Source organism: Parus major, chromosome 2 (assembly GCF_001522545.3).
Source record: "Parus major isolate Abel chromosome 2, Parus_major1.1, whole genome shotgun sequence".
Lineage (NCBI taxonomy): Eukaryota > Metazoa > Chordata > Aves > Passeriformes > Paridae > Parus > Parus major.
Window position 1 is genome coordinate 95,491,737 of NC_031769.1, and position 27,727 is coordinate 95,519,463.

The window sequence follows — 27,727 nt, forward strand, 5'->3', positions numbered from 1 at the left end:
TGGTGCTGCAATTTGCTAATAAGAAAATAATTTAGCCAGGCATTGTCCTAGTGTTTATATGATCCAAGCTCTATATGAATCCTTTGTTTTGGACACACCCCCAGATCTTACTGTATTTGTTTTCTGTGTTATAATCCTCTGACTTTCCTTGAGGAACAACTGAGCAGGCTTAAGAAGAAAGACTCATCATTGCAGGGTGAACAATAGTGGGAGACCAGAGGAGAGTGCAGGAGAAAAGGAAGTTACAAGGAGGAACTTGCAAGGATACAATAGCTAGGAACAAAGTGATCTGTGATTTCCTTCCCTTCAGACTCTTTTTGTCTGTTAAGTCACTTTTAACATTTTCTTGGGTAAAAATACAGTCCAACTGTTATTCTAATAGAGTTTTTAAAAAAACCCAAACCTTTGAGATATTTCAGTCTTCCTTAGAAAGCTCACTGTGAGGAAAATTCTAATAACACCCTTCTTCAAGTTGTAATTCTGCTGGGATTTAGTTGGATTCTCCAACATCCTATATTCTTTGCTTTGTCTAGTGACACTCTTGAGGAAAATTGTCTGATGTGAATTTTCCATCTAGAAAATAAAAACCAGAAGTGAAAGAGTGACTTGACATGGTAGATACTTGTCCTGTGCTCTGAAACAGGTTGCAGGTCTTTTCATGTCACAAAAGCACAACATTTAGCTGGATTCTGAGTCTTCTGATCTCAGACTTGTGGTTTTTAAGCAATAGCAAGAGTATTAGGAAATTTTGAAAACACACAAAATTCATCATGCAAATAATGCAAAATTGTGGAGGAGCATGGTATTATGTCAGTAAAGTTATCTACTGTCATTTAAACATCTCATATCTTCACTATGAAATGAATACATTTAAGGATCACAGGATTAAGGTTAAGAGAAGTACCCAGAGTTCAAAAGACTCAGGGACGTCAGCTTTGACTGATGACAAATTCACTTGTGATATTTTTATCTGAGTATGTTCTGGTACAAAGGGACAAGTGCTCATGTTCTCAGTAGAGCAAATAGTCCATGAAAAATTTGAGTTTAAATGCTTCAGTAATGTCTTTCTATCTTTATCCAAATGTAGGTTGAGTCAATTATATGGATGAAAAAGAAGGATGAAGAGAAGGAATTTCCAGTAACATGGGCATTGATCAGTTTTAAACTGAAATGTTTCAGACTGTTCATATTTCCCCTCTTTTAATAGTTTCAATTATTGATTTTTTTATCATATATATGCACTCATAGTGGACAAAATGTAATCAAATTGATTTTGAACAGTAATATTTACATTGTATTTGATTTTGTTGGTTGTGATGGGTTGTTCCCCCTTCCTAACCAGAATATAAACAAAAGACTAGTCTGTAAAAGCTGGAATCAACTAGTTTCTTTTTTATGGCTTTCTAGATTCTGTCTGCATCACCATCACTGGGGAGTGTTACTGAGCTTCAGGCAACAGTTCCAAGTTCAGCCAGTTTTATTCCGGAAACTGTGGCTGATCGGCTTAAGGCACAAGGTAAGTCAAGCTTGAGACTTGTACCTGATGCTAAATACAGTGTATCCACCTGCCCATATTTCACTCTTTGTCCATGCTGTACACCCTACAGCTTGCATGTTGCTGGAGCAGTTGATGCTTTTAGTGCTTGTTTTAGAGGACAAACATTAAACACTTCCTTTAATTTGACAGAAGGAAGTGCAAATGGTACTGCTTGAAACGTAACTCAAGACTTGAGTTCTCTTCTTGGCATCTACTCGTGCTTTCAACATATCAGTCATGGTAGAGCTGTCATATACATACATGCCCACAGGAGTGTGTATGCACACACATACACATAGATGTATACATGTAGATATATATAAAATTCTCTTTATATGTAGAAAGATAAAGACTAGTAAATATTGAAAATATATTTATAATCATGTATGTAGAGAGAGCTGTTTTTAATAAAATAAATATATGTTAATAAATTATTATTAAATAATTATAATTATTATTAATAATTTTTATTTTTTTTTAAAAGAAAATACTGTGAATCTGTAACTTTCCAAATTTGCTACTTATCTTTATTGAATGTCTGGTAGAAGGAGCATTTTATTTTCAAACTTAATTCCTGTATCTGATTTAATTTTTTTTTCCTTCCCATTCATTCCTGAATATACAGTTTAAACATAGAGAGGACTTGATTGTTTTATGAAAAATACAAATAAACTTTATTTATGTATCTGCTGTAATTTAATCTCTTGGTTGTTTTGGACTTTTGTTTTTATTTAACTCACTCTAGGTCAAAGTGATACAACCATTACAGAATCTCCAAGTCAGCATGATTCTCCCATGTCTGCTGCTCTGTCTAAACAGCGTGCTGTAGTCACACCTGCCCTTTTGTCAGCTGTTTGCAGCCTTCTGCAAAATCTGCTGGTTGTCATGCCAAAAGATACTGGAATTGCTCTTCAACAAACACATTTGCTAACAACTCTCAGCAGGTATGAGATCGATAACTGTTGAACTACAAACAAGGTGTAGCAATAGATGTTTAAAAAATCTTTGAATGAGATCTACCCATGTTTCTTACTAAAACTGTTAAACATATTGATCACTTCTTGCTCTTGAAGTGTTCAATTTTTTTATTTATAAAAAAATGCAATCAATTGAGGAAAATAATCAGAATTTTTTTTTTTTTTCCTCAAAGAATAGGTAATCATATTGGTGATTCCATTTGTGGTGTATGTCTTACACAGGACTACTGTGTTCCTCTCACAATGTTTTAGGGTTTTGTCAGGTACTTGGAACTGTAGATCATTTCAGCTCATTTTATGGTTTTCTTCCTTGAGCTGTATGAAATATTTTAAAGATGAGCCAAGGATTCTTACACTAGAAGAGAGTAAATAAAACTTGCCAAATTTGGGTGATTGATCTTAGTGTTTTACTTCCTTTTAAAAGAAGGAACCACTTCGAAGAAGTCTTCAGATAGTATGCCATGTTTCCATTTCCATTGTAGCCAATTCTTTTGTCTGTAAAAATGTTTGGAAGTCCTGAAGTGCAGCATGAAAAATTAGTTCATTTTTTGGTAAAAGTTTTCAAGAGCATTCGTAGTTGCTCTTCATAGTGCAATTAATGGAAACACAGACAAACAAACATAAGACCCCAGCTACCCTGATGTGAATACAGCTTATATTATTGCAGAACTGTTTATTCTTCTAGAGGAAAGAAAATAAGAAATCAAATAGAAAAAATTGATTTTTGCCAGTGCAGTAGCAGCTATTGGAATTTATATTAGTCTAGCTATTTTGAAACAACATACTTCTACTATAGTTGCATTTGCACTAGACTTTCTTAAAATAGTGGGGTTTCGCAGTAAGTGCATCTTACTTTATTTTTACTCTGTTTACTTATATTATTCTCTTCTATGGAACGTTAAGTTGATAGAATGTTTAATTATTTAACTACATTTCTAACCAATATGTTTTGTTTTAGTCTTATAAGTGCTAATCTGGTTGAAAGATGCATCTTGGAACTGAAAGCTCCATTGGGTCATCGGTGTGATATAGAACATATAAAAGCTCAGGTTAGAGAAGCATTTGTTACTTCCTAATTTTTTTTTTAGCAATTAATTTAATTATGTTAGCATAATTTATATTCATTCATATAGTCCAGACACACTGCTATAGGCTATATTTGTGTGAGTCTTGATGCTTTTGACAAAGCTTAAGTGAAAATAAACCATTTTATTCAACATAGGAGAATTAATTTCTGTGTTAGGACTATAATTAGAATGACCAAACTGAAAATGAATTGTCTTTTAAAAGTATAAGTTAAATTTAGCCATTGAAGAAATTATGTAATAGAATTTTTTGTATGTTACTGAAGTATGAGCTAGATATAGCTACTGACACATTGGATATTTATTGTCTGGAACAAACCTGGCTGCTTTGCTTTGCCTCTGATCCTGCAGACACTTACATAGTTCTCAAGTAATTTTGATTTATGCAAAACATTTAGGGTTACTGCAGATAGAACTACCTTTTAATCAAATTTAACTCTGTATATACAATGTATATACAATGTATAGAACATGATGTTTCATGACACAGAGCTAATTCATAGCTTCTGCTGCTCTGCATTCAGATTTACTTTGAATAAAATTACTTCTCTAATTAAAGAAACATTTTTCTGCAGAAAACCTATGAGAATAAATAAAATATTTCAGCTTCTGTTTTTAGGAAGACGAATGTATTCCTCAGTATTAATGACCATTTTATGTTTCCCTTTGTGACCTCTCTACATTCTCTACATGCAGCAAGAGTCATGACCTTCTCACAAGGAACTTTTGCTTTGGTACTAGAAAATTGCACACCTGTTTCCAGACTAGGCATGATGTTTCATCTTCTACAGTAAAAATTAAGAGAAACATTTTAATGTCCTATCACTTACTTTAAGTGGTGTATATTCATTGAAAATGTTATGAATCAGTTGACATAATGTGATTAAATTTAAAATAATGTGGAAGGAGTAAATATATGGCTTTATTTCATATCTCTTTACAAATATTTTACAGGTCTTGTTACTACTTCAGTACTTGTCATCTGTGTCCAGGCTTCTAAAATCATGTTTATTGGTCGACTCTGATCTTGTAAGTCAGGATGAACTGTTGAAACCTCTTTTGGGGAGTACCTTCAGGATTCTCACCATACGGCCCAAAGATGGCTTAGGTAATGAAGTACTTGTTTCCTTTACAACCAGACAGAGGCAGGTCTTTATTAGGTATCATCTTGATGTAAATGGACAGGTGTGGTCAGGCTCAGCTTTCCAGGTTTGTGCATATTTGTAAACAGTTTGATTTTTTCCTGTGTTATCTTTGCAGATACCGAGTTAACATCTGCACTTCACGAAACATGGGTAGACTCTTTCAGCCTTCTAGCTACATTACTGTGGAAAAGTGGCCAGATATCTTTTCCATCTGTGACAGCAGCCTTTGCAAATCACTGTACAGCAATAATTGGTAAAGACTATTCCTGGATGTTTTTCTCCTAGCAACTAATAAACAAATAGAAAAGAGTGTCATTCCTCTTTAGATGCTATTAAGTAATTACTAATGAGATACCCACAATGAAAACTAATGTGTCCAGAGCTTGACTGACTTGTTTTGTTTTCTTCACATGTGTGGATGAGTGATTTTAGTTGTAAACCTTAACCAAATGTGGCATTTGTGAAATGATCCATTAGCACTTCATTTTGTTTCCCTTCTTTCTTAAATATCTTGCAGAAAAGAAAAGCAAAGTTTTGAGGGGAAATGAGAGACATAGAAATCCAAGGTTATTATACAGGAGTTTATTCATTGTATTTTAATTATTGTTACATTAGTTACTTTGCATAGTTAGGCAAGTTTCTGTGATGTGCTTCAATACTGAAGTATGAACATAGACCAGACAAGCTTGTGCATGTTAAGAGATCTAGTGAATCCAAATCTAATTGCAAATAAAGCAGCTAATGGCTACTGTTGGTTTTATAATGTTAAATGATAAAATTGATAAAATGAGGAGAGTTCAAAAAATTGCTGGACAAATGAGTGATTTGAGTGAAGTGGAGATTGCTTTTTTGTTTTTTAGTCAATGAATGTAGAGCAATTAATTCATTCAACCCTTATAAAACTCAGACTTTTCTTTCTTAGATATTTTTTTTAAAGACTTATAAGATATATAAAATTTGTAGAATTCCCTGGGCAATGCACATTATAACTGCTTCCAGATTCACATGCTTTCTTTGATAAGTCTTTGTGTTCTAAAGTATACTTGAGCTTTTTTCGTAATGAAATATGAAATATTTAATTTTTTTGTTTAACCTTCTAGATACTATTTCCGATTGTATTCATCTGTCTACCACATATCCTGCTTTGTATATGGCTAGTTTACAGTTCCTTTCTGTCCTTTTGAATGAGGAAGGAAGAAAACAGCTCCAGGATAAACAGAGTGTATGTCAGAATCCAACTATTAGCTTTCTTCTGGATCACACTGAAGAATGCCAGGCACCAGTAACTCAACTTACTGCATTAATTATTCAGGTATTTAAAATTCCACAATATGATTGGAAGATATTTTTGCATTTTTGATTATTTTGCTTTCTTTATATTTAATCCTTCCCTCATTTACAGGTTGGTAGTAGTAAGTGAAATTATATGTGAAATTTGTGTCTTATTTGTTTTCCCTCACAACTTAGTTCTTTTATCTATATACTTATTTTCCTTCTTTAATTTATGTGCAGTTTGTCACTGTAACAATCACAGTGATCTATGATTAGAAGTGTAGTGTTTTTTCTGAATGATGCACCTTATATAAAATGTAACTTATGATTTCTATTGTTCTGAAGTCATTGTCTTGTAACTATTTTTTTAATAAGTATCCTAAGATACTATTTTGCTATGTAAAGCATATAATGTTGACATGTATTGGTCATATACTGGATGGTGTGACCAAAAGAATGCTCACTTAATATTCATCTCCTCTCTTTGTATGGATGCTGAATTCTTGTAGAATAAATAACCTTACTACTACAAAGACTCGTCCTGGTATCTGTCACAAACAACTGTATTTCTTTGCTGCTCTGTGCGTCACTGTGGCTCTATCATATCTATTCAGATGTGGTATTTTGTCCACTGAGAACCTGCTGTCCTCCAGGGAGGAAAAAACTTCCCAATAGGATCTTTCTTGGTCACTCTACAGACCACTGAAACCAGAATTGTCTGTCTTTGGCAACTAATTTCAGATAACTCAGAGCACAGCATTTTCGTGTAAGGACGTGATTTTCAGGGACTCAAGCAAAATAGGGGCACTTTGTTAAAATCCCATGGTTTGCTAATATCCTGTTAGGTTTTTGTATTAATGCTTGCATATGTGCCTGAAACGAAACTCCTTGGCTCTGGCACAAAAAGTATGGTTGCATGAGAGTCTGTCTGATAAAGACATGTTGTAACATTCCTCTGTTTTCATACAAGTGTAGCTGCTTATCAGTCTGTGCTTATCAGTTTGCACCAGCAAAAAGGGACAATTCTTACGGAGAGAGCAGAAAAACTGATACCATGAAGAATGAACTACTGCCAGGTCAATTAAAGGACATTAGACATAGTTTGAGTATTGTAAGAGACATCAGCTTTTAACATGCTTTTTAACTGTTCAGAGATGTAGACAGACATTGCATTTTCTTCATAAAAGGGTTCAAAAGATAGCCTGTGCTCTCTGGGTCCTTACTGGGCTGCTGTGATCTCCCCAAAAGGATAACAGAATTAGGAAAGAAAGAGCTTCAGTTTTTTAGATCATGTATTTATTTACACCCCGTCACAGTGGTCATTGACAGGACAGTGGAATGAGTCCATGGGATGGAAAATAACCTATAAATAAAACAAACACCTAAACAAAACCACCATTAAAAATGAAAAATCAACCCAGAAGATTTAGGACTTCCTTCAGGAGAAGCACTCTTAAAGAGAAGCAGTCAAGCAAATAATTGGCTAACATAGAAAAGGATGGGAGACTTTTCAAACAAGCAGTCATCACCATTAATCATCCTAAATACATAAAATCTACATAATACCTGATATATATAGTGGCAAATACTAATTTAGTACCCAGTGTGCAGGTATGAATATTAGTAGACCAGGTCTCAAATTGGAATTCATTATCACATATAAGAAATCTATTAAGTGCACATGCTGACTTTGAAAGGCATTGGATGTTTTGTGTACGTAAATGTTAATCCTTGTGTACACATGCTTAAGATTAGAAATAAAATTAAGAAGGAAATCATCATCTATACATAAACTCTCAAATTTTGGCTCTAAGTTTTTTTATAGATATAAAGCTTACAATATTTTAGAAAGACTGTGAACTCCCCTTCAGCTAACAGTAGGTGCAGACTAACATAGCCAGATCTCCTGTGGATTTATTGGACATCTTAAATTTATTATGCAGCATAATTTCAAAAAAGAATTAAGTATCCATTCTCACTTTAATACTTTTAGAATAGTTTAAAACTATAGAATCTGTTGGCACAAGGCACTATAAATTTCTAGAGTTATTTTTTCCATTCAACTAGTAGTTAATCATTAATTAATTCTTAATTACTTTTGCTCCCTATGCTTGACATAAATTTTCTTTTTTTATTATGAGCTGCAGTTCTTGATGGCAGAGTAAGGAAAAAATGCATAAAAGAGCATGCTTTAAGAAAGACTGGAATTTTGCTAGTGTTCAAGATAAAATTTAGAAAATAGTAAGATAAAATTAAAACTTTTGAAAAAGATACAGGTATAAGACAACTCACCTTAATTATTGGGTCAGTTCGAGTCTGCCACATAATACTTATAGAAAAATACCCAAGGGGTTGATAGGAAAATATGGTTTTTATTGCTAAAATATTCATGAATATTAAGAAAATGTAAAAACATCTAGCAATTTAATAGAGAAAAAGCCTTTGAGTGGATAAGTCACAAAACCTACATCTTAGGCTATGCAGGATTGATGGAACTCAACAATTTTTTCTTTCCTGGCTTGTGTCAATTAGTTTAAGCTTTTAAGTACTTAAACAAACATCTAAATTTTTTAATTTGAAAAGAAACCGTCACCTGTCAGAACAGAAAAAGAGTTAATTTACTTTGAAGATTCCTGTGTTGCTGTTAGATTTAAGATTTCACACCAGATCTAATAAAAACAGTTGTAGTCTAAATGTAAAGTTCTTTTTTGTTGGTTATAAACACAGAACCCAGTCCATGCTTCGATACTTTGATTTGGTGTCAGTTGTCCTTATCAATGAGGTTGTTGGGTTTTTCTAGTTATTAACTTACTATTTATTATTTGACCTCCTCACCCCTGGTTACAGTGAACACTTCAATAAATTATCACTTTAGGGCATGCATTGACATTTTATTGCATAGGAAAATTTGAAAAAAATTAAAAAATTGTTCATTAATACATGGTGTATGTAGAATTAAAATCTATGAGATACCATGGACAGGTACTCATGAGATTTCTGTCTAAAGTATTAAGATTTTCTTAAGATGTTGGATTTTTGGCTAACTTCAAACTTGTTTCTCTTTTTACTATGATCCAGTTTCTCTTTTTACTATGATCCAGTAACTGTTCTTATTTTCCTGTATTTTTCTGATTGTAATGAATGCTGTTTTCTGTTATCTTGGATGTCAGAAGTGGCATGATGTTTTAGGGAAAATTTCTAGATAGACAAAATTCTCTAGTGGATAATATATGAAGCACAGACTGCTCCTTGTCTTTGCACTGTCTTGTTATATGACTCTAAATAAATATTCCTTCAAAAACACACAGATTATACTTAGATTTTTAGAAATGTGGCGATGCTCACAAAGGCCTCACAAAACTAAGACAAGCTACCATTTTTCACTGTTAAGAGTATCTAAAATAATTATCGGTGATTTTTTTAAAAGAATTTCACTGTATTTAATCTCATCATCATTGTGTAAAAGGGAAGTGAGATTGCACTAAAGGCATGTCAATGAGATGTCTGCAATACCAAGCCTATTCCTGAATATTAGGAAAAGTATGGAATGCCAGGATTTGGAATCTAGGCCTTAGAAAAGTAGCATGTTGAGAAAAGAATAAGAGAAGTGGGCTTTAGAGCAAAAGAAGAAAGATTTAATTAAAAAAAAAAATAGTTCCAGAAAAACCTGAAACACTTCAATGCAGACTGACTCTAAACATGAATGTAGAGAGGGAGAATTCTATATAGGAATGCAGTGATAAGTCACCCAAATGAAAACATAGACTCTGACAACCTATTTATGAATATGAATACTACTGTTAATATGGTCACTTTTCCATTTCAGTAATGAAATTGCATTTTTGTAGGTCTGTGAAAGAAAGTCTTCAAAGGATGTGCTGAAAGAAGTTGCTACAAATGCACTGCTGTCTCTGTTAGCTGTCAGTAAAAATGCCCAGAAGTGTGCTTTGGAAGGTGAGCATTTAAAAATATATGTTAAATGATTTAAAAATCAAATGCTTGCAGGTGTTTTGTGTATTACCTCTAAATTGTAACTTTTTTTTTCAAAGCAGAAGACCTAGGTTTCAGTGGCAGGTTTTTTTTTCAGATTTTCACTAAGAAATCTTATTAATAATTAACGTTTTCAGCTGCAAATGAAATATTATGTTGTAGCCAGTTTAAAACCCTGTGGTGAAGTCACAGCTCTGTGTTGGAGTAAGAGGAGACCTGTTACCTTTTTACCAGTAATGGCATATTAATCCATTAGAAACTGGAGATTTTGCACTGGCAATATCTTCATACTTCTGTAGGTGAGAGTATGCCCTGTGTTTCAGTTCTGGCTGTACCTGGACAAGAGGAGACTTTTTCAGCTTTGCTCTTCCCTGACTCTGTTTCTTTGGTACCATTTTACAGTTTAAGTAGGACTTTCTGTCTTTCACAGTAGTAAACTACTAATCAAAGGCTTCTTGTGCCCTCTAGAACACAGGGGAGAATGGTGAATTTGCATTTCTTATGTATCGTGTGTTTTACACCTTTTGATCTGTCCAAGTGCAGTTTGTCTTGGGTGCTTTCCTGTAATTTACATCTCTGTTTTTTCCACTTTGTAAACCTACACTACATTGAAATACATAGTTTAGACAGATCTGCTCAGTGCGTGGTCCTTATAGTGGCAGAAACTGAACTTCAAATTTTATACTTTCTGCTCTTTCCCAGTGTACTGGTTCTGTACTCAGCCCTTACTTCAGTCAGGGTTCTTCTTCTGTTGATGGCTTACTAGGTCATCTAAGTTCCTGCTTCCTGTGAAGGCACTTCCACTGCAGGAAATGCATCATTCTGTGCTAGAGCAGCCTTCAAGTCATCCCTACAACACAAACCTTAGAAAAGAGAAAGAGGACTTCTGGGGTTCAAGGCAGTGTTCTAAAGATACCTGTCGCTCTAGCATCATCTGTTCAGCTCTTCAGGGCTACTTTAAGTTAAAAACACCAAGTTCTGCACCTCAAAAGGGACAAGCCCTTACAGCAGTAGAGGCTGACTGGAGAGCTGAAAAGGGCCTGGTAGGCAGCAAGTGTGAGAAGGCTAACAGCATCCTGGAAACATCCTGAACACAGGAACACAGCCATTAGATCAAGAGGAATCTTCTACTTACCACTTGTTGGACTAAATCTAGAATACTGCATCCAGTTTTGTCCCAGTACAACAAATGTCAACAAACTGGAGCAAGTTCACTAGAGGGCCATCAGGGTGGTTGTGTTCAGTTGTCATTAGAGAAGAAGCTGTGGGAGCTGACTTACATTCATTCAGCTCATTCAGGAAAAAAGAAGGTTTTGGTAGGACCTATGAGATTCTGATGAAGTTGGAGACACATTTGTTACAGCAGTGAATGGTATAGGAGGATGGAAAGAATGGGCATAAATTGAAACATGAGCGTCAAACTGCCTATAAATAAACATTTACCTTTTGAAGGCAGTAAAGCAGTGCTAGACATACAGTGCTGTCTCTGTCTTTGGGCATTTTCAAGATCCAGCAGGATAAAGCTGCAGGTAAACCCTGCCTGCTTAGAGCTTGTTCTGCTTTGAGCAGAAAGTTGGTTATATGACCTCTGGCCATCTCTTCCAACTCAAATGACTCCATTATCATGAAATCATAGAATGTATTGGAAAGGGCTTTTAAAGGCTATCCAGACCAACCCCCCTGCAATAATCAGGGACAACTTCAACTCTGTCAGTTACTCAGAGCCCTATCCAACCTGTTTCCAGTGGCTGGGCATCCACCACCTCTCTGGACAACCTGATCCAGTGTTCCACTGTCCTCATTGTAAAAAATGTCTTGCTCTTATCTAGTCTAAATTTGTCCTCTTTTAGTTTAAAACCATTACCCCTTTTGCAATAGGCCCTGCTAAAAAGTTAGTCCCCAGCTTTCTTAATTTTTTTTAAGTGGAAGGCCGCAACCAGGTCTTCCTGGAGCATTTTCTTCTCCATGCTGAACAATCTCAACTCTCAGCCTCTCCTCACAGATGTATTAGATCCCTCTCAGGATTGTTGTGATCCGTCTCTGCACTCGCCTCAACAGGTCTTTTCTGTGCTTCTTTTCTGCTACCCTCTAGGTGTAACCATCTAACCAATTCCTCATCCACCATCCAGTCCATTTGTTAATTGCATAACTCTCCAATTTTGAAGGAGGTTGTGGAGGACTGCATGAAAATCCTTACAGAAGTCCAGACAGATGATATCTGTAGCTCTTACCTTATTCACTTACATAATCACTCCATCATCTTACAGTGGCTTCAAGACTCTAGATCCAAAGAAAAGAGCCTAACTCAAAATTTTTCTCTTTAAGTCAGCTGAGTGGTTGCTTTGATTTGTCTCACCACAGATGCAGCAAATCTGCTGTAGTTAGGGAAAGCTGGGTAAAATAAATGGATGCCCTAATCTCATGAAGTTTCACGCTTCTAAGCAGAATTGTTGAAGATACCCTGAAGAATTATGAGTTACTATCCTCTCCACACAATTCATCTTCCCCTCTCAATCTTTACAGTCCTTCCTTTGGGCATTCCTCTCATGGGACTTTGTTGCAAGAGGACTCAAATGTATTCTTGCTTCTTGAGAGCATTCAGCTAGATGCAGTTTATCTCAGGAACTGTTTGCTTCTTCCTGATATCAAGAAGATAACAACAAGATCATTGCCAGAAAGATAGTTTGGTTTTTAATAAAGCATTTTTGATTGTGAATGTAATTATAAACGGTACTGTTTTTTTTCTTCCAGCTGACCTGATAGACAGATGTATAGAAAACATGAAGCACATTCATGCGCAGCTGAATTTGGATTCCCTAAAGCCTGGAAAAGCACAGAGAAAAAAGGTACCTATAAAAAACAACACTGATAGCGTAAGGTGATTCCCAGCTTTCTTTTGTTTGTTTTTTTTCTTGAGGCAGATACTGTTTATGTGTCACAGATGGGACAAAGTAAATAGCAGCTTGTAGTGCATCCAGATACTGGAGCTTCTTTAAGATTCAATGATTTTAGAGCTTTTACTAACTTAATTATCTCACATACTCTTCCACCCAGCAGTATCATTATGTTTCAACTACCTTTTCCAACACAGGACTGCTATTTCAGCAATGTCAGGCAGAAAATCACATCTATTCATACTTTGCAGTCATGGGTGTTCACTGGACAAAGCCCCTGGGCATGTCCTGCCATATTTTTCTATGCATCTCTGGTCCTCAGGATCTTCTCCCATTTGCCAGATTGTTCCTTCATCCAGGATATTGGCATTCTTCTTTTTGGGCCCATTTCTTTTTGTCAGGGACTGTCTTTCTGACAGGGATTTCTTTTCAGGAATCCTTCAATCCTTCTTTTTTCTGCTGACTTTTCTTTCCAGAGCTCCAAGCTTCTGTTTGCCTAAGCTCAATAGTCTACATGCAAAGTATAATACATGATCAGCCTCTGAGTTACTGGTTTTGTCTCATTTCTTTTCATTAATTGGAGGATTCAGGACTCCCATTTCTAGTCCAGGCTATTAGCAACTAGTCCATCCTGGCTGAAAGCAGCAAATAGCAGGCTGATTGAGAGTTCAAAGTTCACGTTCAGACATCCACTCACATACAATTCTCATCTTTTTGTAATCTGTCATGCTTGTAATTTATGATATTTCTCTTATAGCAATATCACAGTATTGTTTTCAAACATGGTTGGGCTTTCAGTCTTGATTTTATGGCCCTATCTAATCCAGATAATTTTTTTTCCATCTTGTTTCCACAGTATTTTTTATTTTTCTTAATTTTTTTTTCAGTATCTTTCAACCAGTGCTAGCTTTTTTGTTTTTGTCTATTCTTCTATCAGTCAATCTCCTGTCCCAAAGCTAGTTCCATTCTGCTTGTGCATGTAAATCATAGTTCTCCTGTTATCTGGCTTTCAGTTGTTTTGGTTTTTTTCCTCTTCTCCCTCAAACTTGGTCAGGACATCTCAGTTTCTTGTCATCAGACTCAATTGTCTGTGGGTTTTTTAATTTCTTGTCAGTTTTGTGTTTTTTTAGCCTCATACTTGTGGTCCTTCCACTGCCTGCATTCCCAGTGGCTTCTGTCCATTCACAGTTTATTTATTTAGCCTTTTTTTTTCCAACCTCCCTTCCAGTTCTTCCAGACTCTCATGTCACTCTACTCTTCTTTACCACATTTAGATATCAGTTGTCTTATCATCATACAACAATTTCATAAGATTTTTGTTGCTATCTCCTTGTTCTCCACCACTTTTCATCTAAGAGAATTAATAAAATACATGCAGTAACCTCTGCTGTCAAGTTTGATATCTTTTCTATTCCCACATAAAGCAGAAATTGCAGAAAACACCTTCCTGTAGGGTATTTCTGCATTGCTTCAGCTAAATAGTATTTTTCTCTGAAGTTTTGATAATAACATTGGGCTTGATTTGTGAGAGTATGGGACTGTGTTTTATAACAATGAACTCTTAAAAAAAATTGAGTTTGACCCTGACATTTGAAGGCTATAATATTTCTTCTTGAGATCTCCTAAACACATTAATTTTCCTTTTTCAAGTGTTGGAGACTGAAAGGTGTCCTGCCCTAGTTATGTCCTGAAAGGCTGAAATCAGATGGTCCTTTGTAGTTTTTGGGTTGAGGAGGAATTTAAAACTTGAAAGAAATTGGAGGAAATGAGCCTCTGAGAAAGTTCAGAAAAACTGTTTATGTTTAATTGAAAATTCTTTGAAAGATTTGCAAAATACTTTGTGGCAGATTTCCCTGCTGAGCTGGGACAGTAGATTGCTGCAACATATTAAAGCGTGCTGTGCATCATATGTGGTACATAATGACAGTTTCATGTGAGGGACACTGAGATGTTGCTTTCATTGTAGATTTAGATAGGTATTCACAAAACTGCCCCTTCACCCACTTCAAGGCACAACTCCCAAAGGAAAGTCATGAAAGCTTATTTTCTTTTTTCCTTGTTCTGACTCTTCTAATTATTGGGAAAAATGTGTTTGACCTAATTCATTCTCAGGTGTTTTACTCAATATTCCTTTTCTTTCACAATAATTAGTGTGATGCTAATAAAGAGCATGAGAAGTATTTACAAGTAGCCAGCCTTCCAAATGTCACATCAAAATATTGTCTTAGTAAAAAGCAAGATATCCTAAAATAAATAAATACAAACAGTGTTATCAATGCAATCCATAACTTTTTCAGCCTCCTAGAAGTTCGCATATTGAGTTGAAGCTTGTGGCATTTTAAAGCTATTTTGCTTATTAACTAAATTAATACAAACAGAATTCCTTGAAAGAATTCTTGTCTTAAAGTTATCATTTTATTTGGCTAGAAGTGAGACAAACCATTATAAAATCTATTTGTAATAATGACTTGTATGTTTCTTCTTGATCTACTGCACCTGGCTTTCATTGACCTTTTTGGAGTAGACTGTTACTTCATCTCTAAATGTCATCAGATACATGATTTATGATATATAAAGCACATTATGATCTTTAAGCATGCATTGTTTCTTCACCTTTTCTGAGATTAAGTATGAATCCTATTTTACATTTTTGTTCCTTTATGCTTGATAAGACAGAAATAGTATCCCGTGAACAAGCTTGCTGGAATTTGGTAATCTTTCAGAAGTGGTTTCGTGTGTCACCCTTAGAGGAGTTAGGTCAGCCATCACTGCCCTGTGGTGTCACAGCTCTGTCTTGAAGATAGACTTTTTGTTCACTTGTAACTTGAATCTCTGTGTAGCACCTCAGTGTCCAAAGGTCTGTATTTATTTTTGTAATATTCTTATTGAGTTGGAAGTTATTTATAGCTTCTATATTTATAGTTAAGGATAGGAAATTAAGTTCCTGGGGATATAAGGATGTATTGACCTGCCCAGCTGTAGAGATCACAGAATATTCTGAGTTGAAAGGGACTCCCAAGGATCATCAAATCCAGTTCTTAAGTGAATAGTCCATATAGCGGTCAAGCCTACAACCTTGACATTATTAGCCCCATGCTCCAACTGAGCTTATCTCAGGGTCTAAAAGACAGAGCTAATTTAACCATGTTTTTATCCAAGGAAGAAAAAGAAATGCTTCTAGGGAGTGATTAATTTGACTTGTTTTAGATGCGTGCTTTAGGATGGAACAAATACTCAGAAAGTTCCCACCCATTCTTTATTAGTTGTAAGAGAAATGGAGCTCAACATTACAGATTTCTGCATTTGATCAGATTGCTGTCCCTAGAAATAGTATCTGTGGGTAATAAAGAGAGATAGGGATAATAAGTTACTGGTTATAAATGTCTTTAGTAAACATGCTTGAAGCTAGCTAAGATGAATTCTACCTGAAATCAGAAGAAAACTGCTGAACAAATGTGACCTAAACATTGATACCTTAGATTTACACTTCTTCTTTTGAAATATCTTTCCTCCTTGTAGAAAATTCGTTCTGGTCTTACACTGATGATCTTGAATTGTTTTTCTCTGGATAGGAGGATAACCTTATCAAGGAGTTAAGGTGTTCTATGCAGCTCCTTAGAAACTGCCTCTTTCAAAATGAAGAATGCAAAGTAAGTATTCTTATATTGAAGTAATATGAACACATTTAGTTACTAAATGAAGATAATTTTTTTTTTTTTACTTCAAAGTTACTTTCAAGCTGGCTAAATTTAAGTTTGATATTAATGGCAAGGAATACTTCATATTTCATTATTATTCCCACTTTCTAAGAATATTTCACACATCTATTAGGAACTTAGAATTCTTATTGAAGCATCATCTCCCAGTGGCTGTTATCTTTTATATGTGCTTCTGCTTTGAGTAAGTCAGTAATTCTACATTACTTGTTTTCACGTTTTCCTGTGTTCTTCCTTTCTGATCACTGCTCTTCCTCTTTCTTATTGATGATACCATTCACACATTTATTTCCAGTTTCACAGTTTAATATTTCTTGGCATTGTATTACTTGTGCTGTTTATGTAACTTGGGCCACTTTAAGCAAACACAGTGGTGGAACTACAATATTTCTTGACTTTTCAGGCCTACCTCTTTTCCAGGGCATATATTAACATCCTTTTTGTATGCAGAACACTTGGGGCTGAATAAGACATCTGATTATTCTGGAAGTCCCATAACTTGATTGTGCTGTAATCTCAGCTAAGATTATTGTAGAATGTTTTTCTTTTTTTGATCAGGATCTGCAGAAAGAATTGCTTGGAAGATTGAAGGAGGTTGCTGTTGCTAACTGAAGATTTCTATCATTTATTCTGTATACAACTTGCATTCTTGTATTTCCATGCTTTTTGAGTTCAAATAATTACTTTAGAAGAAGTTGAATAAAACTTTAGAGAGGTCCCAAACAAGAACAGTTGGAATGAATAAGTTTTTAGTTTTGTTTGCATGTGTTTCAGTAATTAAGATATGTGCTATTTTTGACTGGTGTAGAGTTAAATTCACTGATGGTTGAAATGATGGTGTCAGTTCTCCATACAGTCTTTTAAACCATAAGATAAACCATAAGATTAAAAATATGGTTTTCTAATTCTGTATTTCATTTTCAAAGGGTTGATAGCATTTTAAATTCTTCCTCACGTTGTTGTAGATGGCAGCACTCAAAGCTCATCTTGTTCCTGTTGTGCATTCTCTATGGCCATGGTTTTTGGCAGATGATTCCTCAATGCAAATAGCTCTGCATTTGCTCTGTGTCTACACTGCAAACTATCCTGCAGGTATGAAAGTCACTCTGTGGTGGAATACATCAAAATATTTTACCAGAATAATTAAGACAGAAAAACATAATAAAGGGAAAAGAATGTTTATTGCTACCGTAAGAGGAAAGTGTAAAAGCACTGGTCCATCAAAGTCTATCAAGAATTTTGATTTTAATACATTCAAGACTTTTGTTCAGATCTGGTTTCAAGCTGTTGGGATTTAGCAAGAGTGCAATTGTACTAAAGGATTAAATAGCATTTAATTGAAACCATTACGTTTGAAGGTTATGCTAAATGTCCTGCTAAGCTGAGTAGTATATTATAGAAGTACTATTCTAGGAATTCTTTAATAGAGAACAGTGTATCAGTACTTTATATGGGTTGTACTTCAGTCCTGATTGAGAACATTCTGGTTTTGAAATAGTCAATCAAATTCAATTTTGTATTAAATTTCTTCAATTTATTTAGGCTGTGGACTCAGCAGCTTGCATTTGTATATTTTTCATGAGGAATCTCCTTTTCATTTGAGGAAACCTTTTATTTTCATTGATAATTATCCCTACTATTAGAAGCCTGAACTTCTTTCCAGCGTGCATTTTTTTCTTTCCATATCATGGTTATTTAGATTTAGCAAATCATAGATAATGATTTGCAAGTAGCTTGAAGAGACACAAACGTGCCCCTTTCTCCCTGTCAAGATACCATAAAAGAGTTAGCATGGTTAAAACATTACTCTTTTTATAAGTTAATGTCTCCAGACCTTAAATGAGCTTGCAATGGCTTTTTTTCATAAATAATTTTTTTTAATGTGGGCCAAAGAAAGATGTGTATTAGTCAGCTACAGAGTATAATATAAAGTGTCCTGTCCACGTGCAAGAAATCAAGCTGAAGTGACTCTAGGCTGCATTTTTACTTTGCTTGCTGGTAAGAGCAAGTGCTTTCTGATCAATCATGTTTTTTTCTTTCTGTCTTATGAGGTGTCACAAATTTACCTACTCTGAGCTGGTTAACCACTCCTCCTCAGTCTAGTCAGAGAAATGCGTGTAAATATTTGTTTACAGTTGAACATGGTCTTATTTTTGTTTATGTTGTTTACTTTTGCCATAGAAGAAATTAACTATGTCCTCTAGAAAAAAGACATATATCTATATTTGTGCAGAAGGCATTTATCTATATTACGTTGGTAACACAGTTTTTCCCTGCTGCTGTATTAATTCAAACTTGTAGCTCTGTAGCACAGGATTGTGCATTCTTCTGTTGTACAATGTAATGACAGCTGCAGACACTGCTTATATTTCTCAGAAAAAATATTCCAAGGAATTTATATTAATCCTTTCAAATTATACAGAGACCTCTTTTCTGAACCAGTTTCAGAGGATGCCTTCAGATTCAACTGCCAAATAATTGTATAATTAGATATATGTTCTGGTTTTTAAGGAGACTTTCTGAGATGCAGCAATGGCTTCTATTTAACAGCAGAATTGCCTTTTACATTATAGAACAATAGAACAGTAGATGCCTATTCCAGTTAAGTGTCACATTCAGGCACATTTCTGTTCAAAGCATGTCTGAATTGGGGTTCGAAGAAAAGATACCTAACAAATATTTTGAAAAATTCTATCTCAATATTTGAGCAGTTGCACTGCTCTTTCTATAGATTTTTATTTTAAATACTTATCTGCATTTCTAATATGATAAATGTCTCATTGCTTTAAGGTTGTGCTTCACTTTGTTGGGTCAGTGGTGGACAGTCATCACTTCCATCTGCACGAAGTGCAGCTGGCAATTCATTAATGCATTACATCTTGAAGTTGGCTTCCCATGTGTCAAATGATAACAGCCCAGTTCAGCAGGTGGTCTTTTGTCTAATATCTAACCTTGCTCTGTCTCATGACTGTAAAGGCATTATTCAGAAGGTAAGTGAATGGTACCCTGTATTTTAGCAATGGATGCTGTTTCCTTTTTGATTAACCCTCCTATTTTGATATGGAGTGTCTTGTGATTATATAGAAATGCTACTGTGGGAAGCAAATCCATTGTGTCTTCTGTTAGCTGTGTTATTGTTCCCCAATAGCAGAGTGTAATTCAGTTATATTCATAGTCGGGACAACTTTTGCTAGAGCTTTTGTAACCTCTCTGTTTCAGTGGTTTGTAACATTTTTAATACCCATATATATTGATAACAATCACTAGAGGATCATGAAAGGAGTATGTTGTAGAACAAAACTGCATGTGAATGAACAAGAAATTAAACATTGTGTAAATCATTAGGTATACTGTGGCAAACATAACTTTGTGAAAGTTTTAGGAAAAAAAGCAATGATTGGATGTTAGATAAAAATCTAGTCTAATTATACAAATGTATGTAATGTCTTTTTCCTTTTTATATTTTGTATATAGGATGATTCTTAGTCTGTTTCATCAAATATGCTTTGAAAAATCTGTTTCCCTTAAACTTTGACCCTTTAAATAAATTCAGACCTTGAAAGAAGAAGACAGACCATGTAGAAAGTCAACTGTAGTAGTGACATGATAAGCCAACACAACCAAAATGATAAAAAGCGTGTTTCTTTCTAGCATCTTTTATAGTAATTTATTAATTGCAAAAAATTATTTTGATCTCCATTAGCAATGCTCTGTTCTTGGACCTAATTACCTGTTAGTAATGCAGGGGAAAGTAGATCTTTTTTGTGATGGTAATTATGCAAAGCATAGTCATACCATTACAAAGTGGCTAAGACTAAAACTTTGTTAATAGAAACAAAGACTTTGAGATCTCTTCCACAGTAGCTGTTACTTGTTTTTGCTTTTAGAATCTTCACAGTTTCACTCTAGTGTGATAGTACTTCCTTCTCTCTCGGGCTCTGCTTTCATAAGTGTAAGCAATACTGAATAACCAATTCCCTCTGTGAGAATTAAATTACCAATGTTATATTCACATGAAGAAAACCACAATGAGTTTGTGTGCTGGGTTGCTTGCTTTCAACCAGATGCTTGTATATGTTGTCAAGATTCAGTGAGGCTGGGAATATTTAGTCAAGGGCTTTTTCCTTAGAGGAATTTATGTTAGAACACCTCCCTTTTGCAGCAAGGGAATAGATCTTCATGTTCTCAGAATCTCCTTAAAGTGGAAGCAAACCCTGAGATGGTATATGTCATATCAGTGCACAGTTCTTTTTCTTCAAAGCTTACAAAAATAGAGGACATTCCTCTGGCTGTCAGTGAAGGGAGGAGTGGTGCTGTAGGTTCTTAAGAGTCGCTTCCAACTCAAGGCATTCTGTGATACCTTTAACATTTTTTAATAGCATGCAATAATAAGTAAGGAATTGAGAATACATTATCTAAGTAGTGCATTGATTCACTTAAAATGTTGCTAGCTTATTTTTGAGTAGAAACATTGAGTGCAAAGCAAAAAGCTTATGTAGTGGTGGGAATTAGCCTTTAAAGAAATATATTGTGTTGGATCAACTTTTATGTATCTACACTGCATAAATTATTTTGCAAGAGAATGTATGTTATATTAACTTCTTAAACATGCAGTAAATTATTTTTCATATGTAATTTTTTTCAAAAATCGCTGACTAATAATGGGTTGCCTGCAATGTGTAAATTAAGCAATAGTAGTGTTTGGTCAAGTACATAGATTGGAAGGTCAAACAACAGCAAACAAGCCATGGAATACTATAAATTCTAAAACCCTTTTTCTTCCTTCTAACAGAGTAACTTCCTGCAGAACTTTTTATCTTTTTCATTGCCAAAGGGAAATAATAAAAATTCTGGTAATGTGTCTACTCTCTGGCTAAAGCTGCTGCTCAACATATCTTTTGGAGAAGATGGACAACAGATGGTCATGAAGATAAATGGGTTTTTAGACCAGATCATTGAAATGTGTAAATACAAGCACAAGACCAGCCAACATCTAGCACTTCTTATTCTACATAACATGTGTTTTAGTCCAGCTAATAAACCAAAGATATTAGGTAATGGTAAGTATCTGAAGGGTATGCAAACTGTTGTTCTCTGAAAATATCATGGCTTCCAGAAGACTATATCTTCATGGCAGTTTGGGTTACTGACCAAGAAGGCAATGTTGTATTTTAGAAAAGCATTTTTATAAAAGATAATTTTTTAGAAGTAATTACGGAATACATATTTTGGCAGAGAGACAATTACAATAATATATAATAAAAGTAAAAGCAAATAAATAGTTTTAAAAAGAAAATCAAGATTCATAGTTAGGCAGGTCATTTGGATATAATAACACGTTATGCATGAAAGGATTTTTGCAGTTTTCTCAAAGAGCTAGTTTTTCAGTGAGGGTTGAAGGATTCTTTGTGTCAGTCAGTTTAAAATAACTGAAGTTCCTATCTTTCTTTTCTTATCTTGTGTAAATCATGAATGTTGAGACAAACTGTTCTATGTCCTATCATGTACAGAAAATGTTTATGGTAGTGATAAAGTTATGCCATGGCATATCTATTTAATGTAATAATGTGTTCAGAACTTTTTTCTTGGTTGTTTATAGAAGGCATGTTTCTTTCCCTCATTTAATTGCAGAGAGCATGCTCCTGTCTTTGTTTTAGGTTCTCAGCAGGTTTTCTATAGTATCCATGCTTTTTATTTTTCCTAAGATGTGGATTTACTGCCTTAATTAAATATACATTATTCAGTTACATAATCTATGATTTATTTTTTTTTGTGAAGTGAACAAGCAAAGTTGAAGAGAATGGCTTCGGAGCAATGCTAGAAAATTAAGGCACCTACAGTGGGGTGGAAAATATTTCTCATTGGTTGCAAATCATCTGCATAATAAGTATGAAAGAAAATAGAAACATCTTAATATCCATCCTGATGTGGCTCTAATTGTGGCTGCTGGGAGTTATAAAACAGTTTCACAGCTTACTCAGTCCCTAAGCATGGCTGATAGCTATACATAATGTTCATGTTTTATCACTTGTGTCTTAACTTCTTAGAATTACTTGGTTTTGTTTTGCTTTATTGTTTTTAACACTTCTTTCAATGTACTGTGCTGATTTTATGAGCATATTGAAATTTAATCGATAATAAAGGTTCTGTAATTCCTCTGCCTTACGAGTACAGGTCATAAAAATAAGTATTCTCCAAGCATCAATCTACTGAGGCATGTAAATATATTTACGTTGCTCTTGATTATATTTTCTAGATGCATTTGGTTTCATTTTTATCTTTTATTTGTCTCATTAGATGAAGCAATTGCAGTACTGTCTGCCTGTTTGGAAAGTAACAGTCCTGCTGTTCAGAGAATAGGAGCAGCTTCGCTTTGGGCTTTGCTTCACAACTATCAGAAGGTTAGTATTTGAGAATTTTGTAAAAAAACTGCAATGTTATACTTTTGTGCTGTAAACAATACAGTAATCTCTAAGTAAATAATAATAAAGTTTACAATAGTCATTCTGTTTTATTTTAATTGTGTAGCTGATGATGCTGGGAGATTAAACAACATGGTATAGAAGCAGCTTGTCCTTTGTAATTTGTGACTGCTCATATAAATGCAGTCTATGTGATGATACAGTCATGTTAATTCTAAAAGTTTCTGCATCTCACGCTCTGATGAATGATTGTAACTTGTAAGCTTCGTTGTTGTGATCATGTGGACAAGAAAGCTCATAGTGTTTTGTGTGTTTGTGTGTCCTACAGGCAAAAGTGACTTTGAAGAATCCATCCATAAGGAGAAGAATAGATGAGGCTTATTCTTTAGTGAAGAAAAGTAGGTCTTACTTCTACCTAATGCCAATTCTTAATTTTTCCATCATTAAAGCATTTCAATTTATATTACCACAGTAAGTTTTTGTTGTGCTACAAGTTTTTGAAAGGATACTTTTGTCCCTAAAAGCACAATGTGGCTTATGGTTAGTCATCTTATAGAGATGGAGAAAAATATACCTTAGGTAATTGCCAAGTTTAGTTTTGAAGCACAGATCTGATCATGCTTGCATAAAAATCCTATTCACAGTACAGTTCTGTGAATCTTTACACCTTAAATTTAGTGATAAGAAAAATAGTTCTTTAGCATTGACTTTGTCTGTGTTCAGCCTCAGAATGCTGAGCCACATAGAGAAGGGATCAGAACAGAGCATTGTTCCAGCATTAAAATACTGTGCCACAGGTTAGTGATATTCTGAAAGCTTGAGATTTTTGCTCAAGTAACTGAACATAACTAAATGACTTCAATACAATAGCTTAAATTGAAGAACATTCATTATGAAAAGTGTTTGAACACTGATCTGTAGGTGGAGCTTCAGTAACTAATAATGGGTTTATTGGTTGTTAGCTACATCAAGTTAGTCTAATCTTGAAAAGACATGATGATGTCTCATTTTAAGCTAATGAGCTTTCTTACTAATTTAAATTGTTCTATGGATGTACTCAAATAGGTTTATTGATTGAGTGGCTTATAATATCCAGGTTTTCATATGTTTGCATAACAGATTTGCCGCAAACTTTCTGACTGCGTTGACCATTGTTGGTATCCTAATAAGGAGGAGATGTATTTTTGATAGAACATCTCATGATAATTTTTCCTGCACTCAGTCAAATTCATTCATTTTGGGAATGTACTGTAGTTTCAAACTCAGCCTAAGACAATCATTAAACATAATACAATGTTTCACATACTGATAATATACTAATAAATTGATAATATCAATTATCAATTATTGATATCCTTATACCAGAACTACTGCTGATCAGAATATCAGCACTTGTCAAAATAACACGTTGAATCAACAAGGTAGAAATATGTACCTTCTACAGACTAGCACCTCATAACATTAATCCCCATTTATTTGTGTACTGCTATAGAACATGAAGTCCCAGACTGAACTATTGATTTTTTAATACAATAAACATTTGCATATAAAAATCAGGAGTATAAAAGATTTTATGCAACTGTCATTGTTACAGTTTACAGTTGTGTAATGTGTCATCAATATTGATATTAAAATATTCCTGCATTAAGGGTCTCAACTAGTCTGCACTTGTAAAGCTATGATCACTTAACAATGATAATTGGGTTAATATAGTAGATTTTTATTCTGAGTATACATGGGGAAATTTTTCAACGTGGCTGTTGTTATTTTACATTTCCTGCTTTGTCGTACCCAAGGGAAAAACCAGAACAGACTTTGCAACATAAAGTATTAGTATTTGATTTGCTACTCATTAATACAGAGGTTAAGGTCATAAACCAGCATGAATTCTTGCAAGGCATTTAATACAATCTTTGAAAAGGTAATTTTATATTAAGACTCAGCTAGAAATTCAAATCTTTGGGTTTTTTCCCTTTCAGGTTCTCCCCAGCCAGAAGAAAATGAACTACATGCCTACCATGTAAAATGCTTAGAGAATATAGTGCAGCTTCTTGATTGTTAATGGCCATCAGTCGACTTCTCATGTTGAAATTGAACAGCTTGTTCAATGAGAGCTTGAAATTTGAAGAAAGCACTTCTGATTCACACTTCTGTGGCAGCAGCATATCTGCTGTGGAAGAAATTTATGAAATCTTTGAGGAAGGAGTTCATCACTTTGAACCAAAGAAATTGCACTATATCTGGTTCAAACTATTAGTACTGTAATCCCAATGGGAAATTATAATTATGCTACTATGTAAACTATGTACGCAGAAGAAGGAATGTACAGGGGAAAGGATTTGAAAAATGAGTAATTTTCTTAAATTATGCATTGAAGTTGTTACTGTAAAGTATTAGAATTTCTAGTTTGGATTGTTCTTAATAAAGGGGTTTTTTAACTGAGATCAGCATTTGCTTTGAGTGAAGTGGAATTTTTAAGATTGCAGGTATGTGCAGCGTATGCTCAGGTTCAAGAACTGAAAATGTTGGTAATTGTGGTGTCTACATATATTAGATGCAGAACAGCAAGGTGCATGTAGTTTTGAAGACTACAGTCTCAGTTTCAGTTCAAATTTCTACATGTTTTTAAGATGCTAACAATTGAGAAAGAGCTCTCAATTTCTGATATTAGAGGTGACAGTTGTGTTAACGTAGCAGGTTACTCAGGATATGGGGTATGTGCATTCATTTTAGTTACATTGCAATAATGTGGAGAATATTTGAGTCAAAATCTGTTGGTTTCTAAAGACTTTTAGTCTTTTGCTTGGGGCAAACTTCCCCCTCCCCATTCCCCCATTATCTGGGCTTGTGTTGTCTTTAAAGTGCTACTATGTAACTATTGTTATAAGTTTTTCAGTATTCTATGCTGAAGGAGTTTAAGAGAAAAATACATTGGTGTCTGAGCACAACAGTTTTTCTGGGCATGCTTCTGGAGTATCTAATAAAACAGGGTGTTTTAATTTCCCTCAACAAATAAAGCTTTTATGTCAGAGTCAGATAGAAATGAGCTAATTCAAAGCAAAACCTGAATAATATCTCTAAGAATTATATCAAGGCTATGTCTACCTGTAATTAGTCTTTTCTTCTTAACTAGGTGATGAAAGTATTTTCTGCTGACAGAGGGGATTTTGGTTTATTTGTTTAGCAGTGCTTGTACATTATGTGTGACTTGATATAATCCATCTGACCATAAGTGTGATGCCTATGGCTGGGCTAAGTCATTACTAGAAATGTAATTATTGGCTGATCTCTCACCTCTCCACCAAAACAAAGAGCAAGGATGGACCACCAAAACTTGATTCTTTCCAATTACTAAGTTGTGTAATTACTGTATTTTGCAAAGGAGTTGTTAAATGCTGTCTGTGCTCATCCCAGGGGTTGCAGAATACTCAGCTGCAGGGCAGAAGAAAGCTCTGCAAGTCAGCATTTGCTGACTGGGTTTGGGTAGTGTCAGGTCTCTTCCCTCAGACTACCAAGTGCTGAGTCTCTTCAGAGACTTATATTTCAGCATACTCACCCCAATGATCTTTCTCGTAAATCAGTCACTAAATCAAAATGCAGATTGCCATTTTTTCTGTTTCACAAAGACAAAAAATGAGAGCACTCAAATTAATTATAATGGAAATAACCACTCCTGCAAGGATGGCAAGAGCTCATTCAAAGCATAGAAATACACATGAATCTCATGAGGGGAATGAGGGCTGCAGTTGCATGACTTCATGAAGTGCAAGTACAATATAATAGGGCCGTAGAAGATGCTTGTTTTCTACTAAACATTTCTATTTTACTAAGCTGTGCTTGTTCTTGAAGAAACTATGTGTATTGAATAATCTGAGCAAATTGCTAATACATTTGTTGTTGCAGTAAACCTTAGTGCTATGTTTATCCCAAAATGAGCTATTTTCTCAGTATTCTGCAACAATTTACAGTTGTGGGAAGCAATTGTAGCAATGTCATAAGTAAATACTTATGTTTGGTGTTGCTATTCTGAAAAATCAAAACAAATTTTAAACTCTGAGGGCTAAAATCTATATCCACATTGTGAATAAGTTTTCCTCCTTCAAGATTAAGGATAGAGCTTGATGTATTTATTTCAAGGACAGCACTTCCTTCCATCACATTTTCTCTTGAAAACTGGGGACATAGAGTGGCTGCATCCTGCCTTCCTGCCTGTTAACAAAGTGAGTTATAAAACATAAATGATCCTATATTTCCTGTTCACTGGTACTTAGGCTACCATAAATAGCCTCACAATAACCTTTAGTCTTAATAGCTTTCATGAAAAAATATTTACATATTTATAATTTGTTCACAGTTAATTTCCAAATTTTGGAGATCCATCTATCTTGAGGGATGAGGTATTTGTCATGATTGTGTTATCAGAGAAAATTAAACCCTAAAATACCTTCAAATTCTAAGAGCTGTAAAATAATTTTTTACCTTACCGAGGAAGGTGCAATTAAAGTGGAGATGGATTTCCTGAATAAGCTACAGAATTTAAAAGGTAATATTCAACTTTCATCTAGTTTCCCTAATAAAAGGCACGGCCATGCAAGCTAGGAGTCTCTTGAAAATCCTTATCCAGGAGAATTCAATTACCATTTGCACTAACTGCAGATATATCATGCTCTTACTTGGTTGCTTTATCTT

General features: G+C 34.6%; 1 protein-coding gene across 4 annotated transcripts in view; it reads left to right on the forward strand.

Moving 5' to 3' along the window:
* Positions 1-25,482, forward strand: part of RTTN (rotatin) — a 78,379-nt gene extending 52,897 nt beyond the window's left edge. For 2 of the 4 annotated variants that reach the window (XM_015619251.2, XM_033512193.1), the window contains 15 exons: positions 1,408-1,516; positions 2,283-2,481; positions 3,473-3,563; positions 4,554-4,707; positions 4,860-4,997; positions 5,845-6,056; positions 9,865-9,970; positions 12,758-12,852; positions 16,473-16,550; positions 17,582-17,708; positions 19,407-19,606; positions 21,409-21,676; positions 22,914-23,017; positions 23,367-23,436; positions 25,018-25,465. In XM_015619251.2, coding sequence (XP_015474737.1) covers positions 1,408-1,516; positions 2,283-2,481; positions 3,473-3,563; positions 4,554-4,707; positions 4,860-4,997; positions 5,845-6,056; positions 9,865-9,970; positions 12,758-12,852; positions 16,473-16,550; positions 17,582-17,708; positions 19,407-19,606; positions 21,409-21,676; positions 22,914-23,017; positions 23,367-23,436; positions 25,018-25,100 — 2,034 coding nt within the window. In that variant the 3' untranslated portion in view covers positions 25,101-25,465. Of the gene's footprint in view, positions 1-1,407; positions 1,517-2,282; positions 2,482-3,472; positions 3,564-4,553; positions 4,708-4,859; positions 4,998-5,844; positions 6,057-9,864; positions 9,971-12,757; positions 12,853-16,472; positions 16,551-17,581; positions 17,709-19,406; positions 19,607-21,408; positions 21,677-22,913; positions 23,018-23,366; positions 23,437-25,017 lie in introns of all 4 variants that reach the window. The other 2 variants (XM_015619250.2, XM_015619252.2) reach the window with 2 other exon arrangements.
* The last annotated feature ends 2,245 nt before the right edge of the window (positions 25,483-27,727 follow it).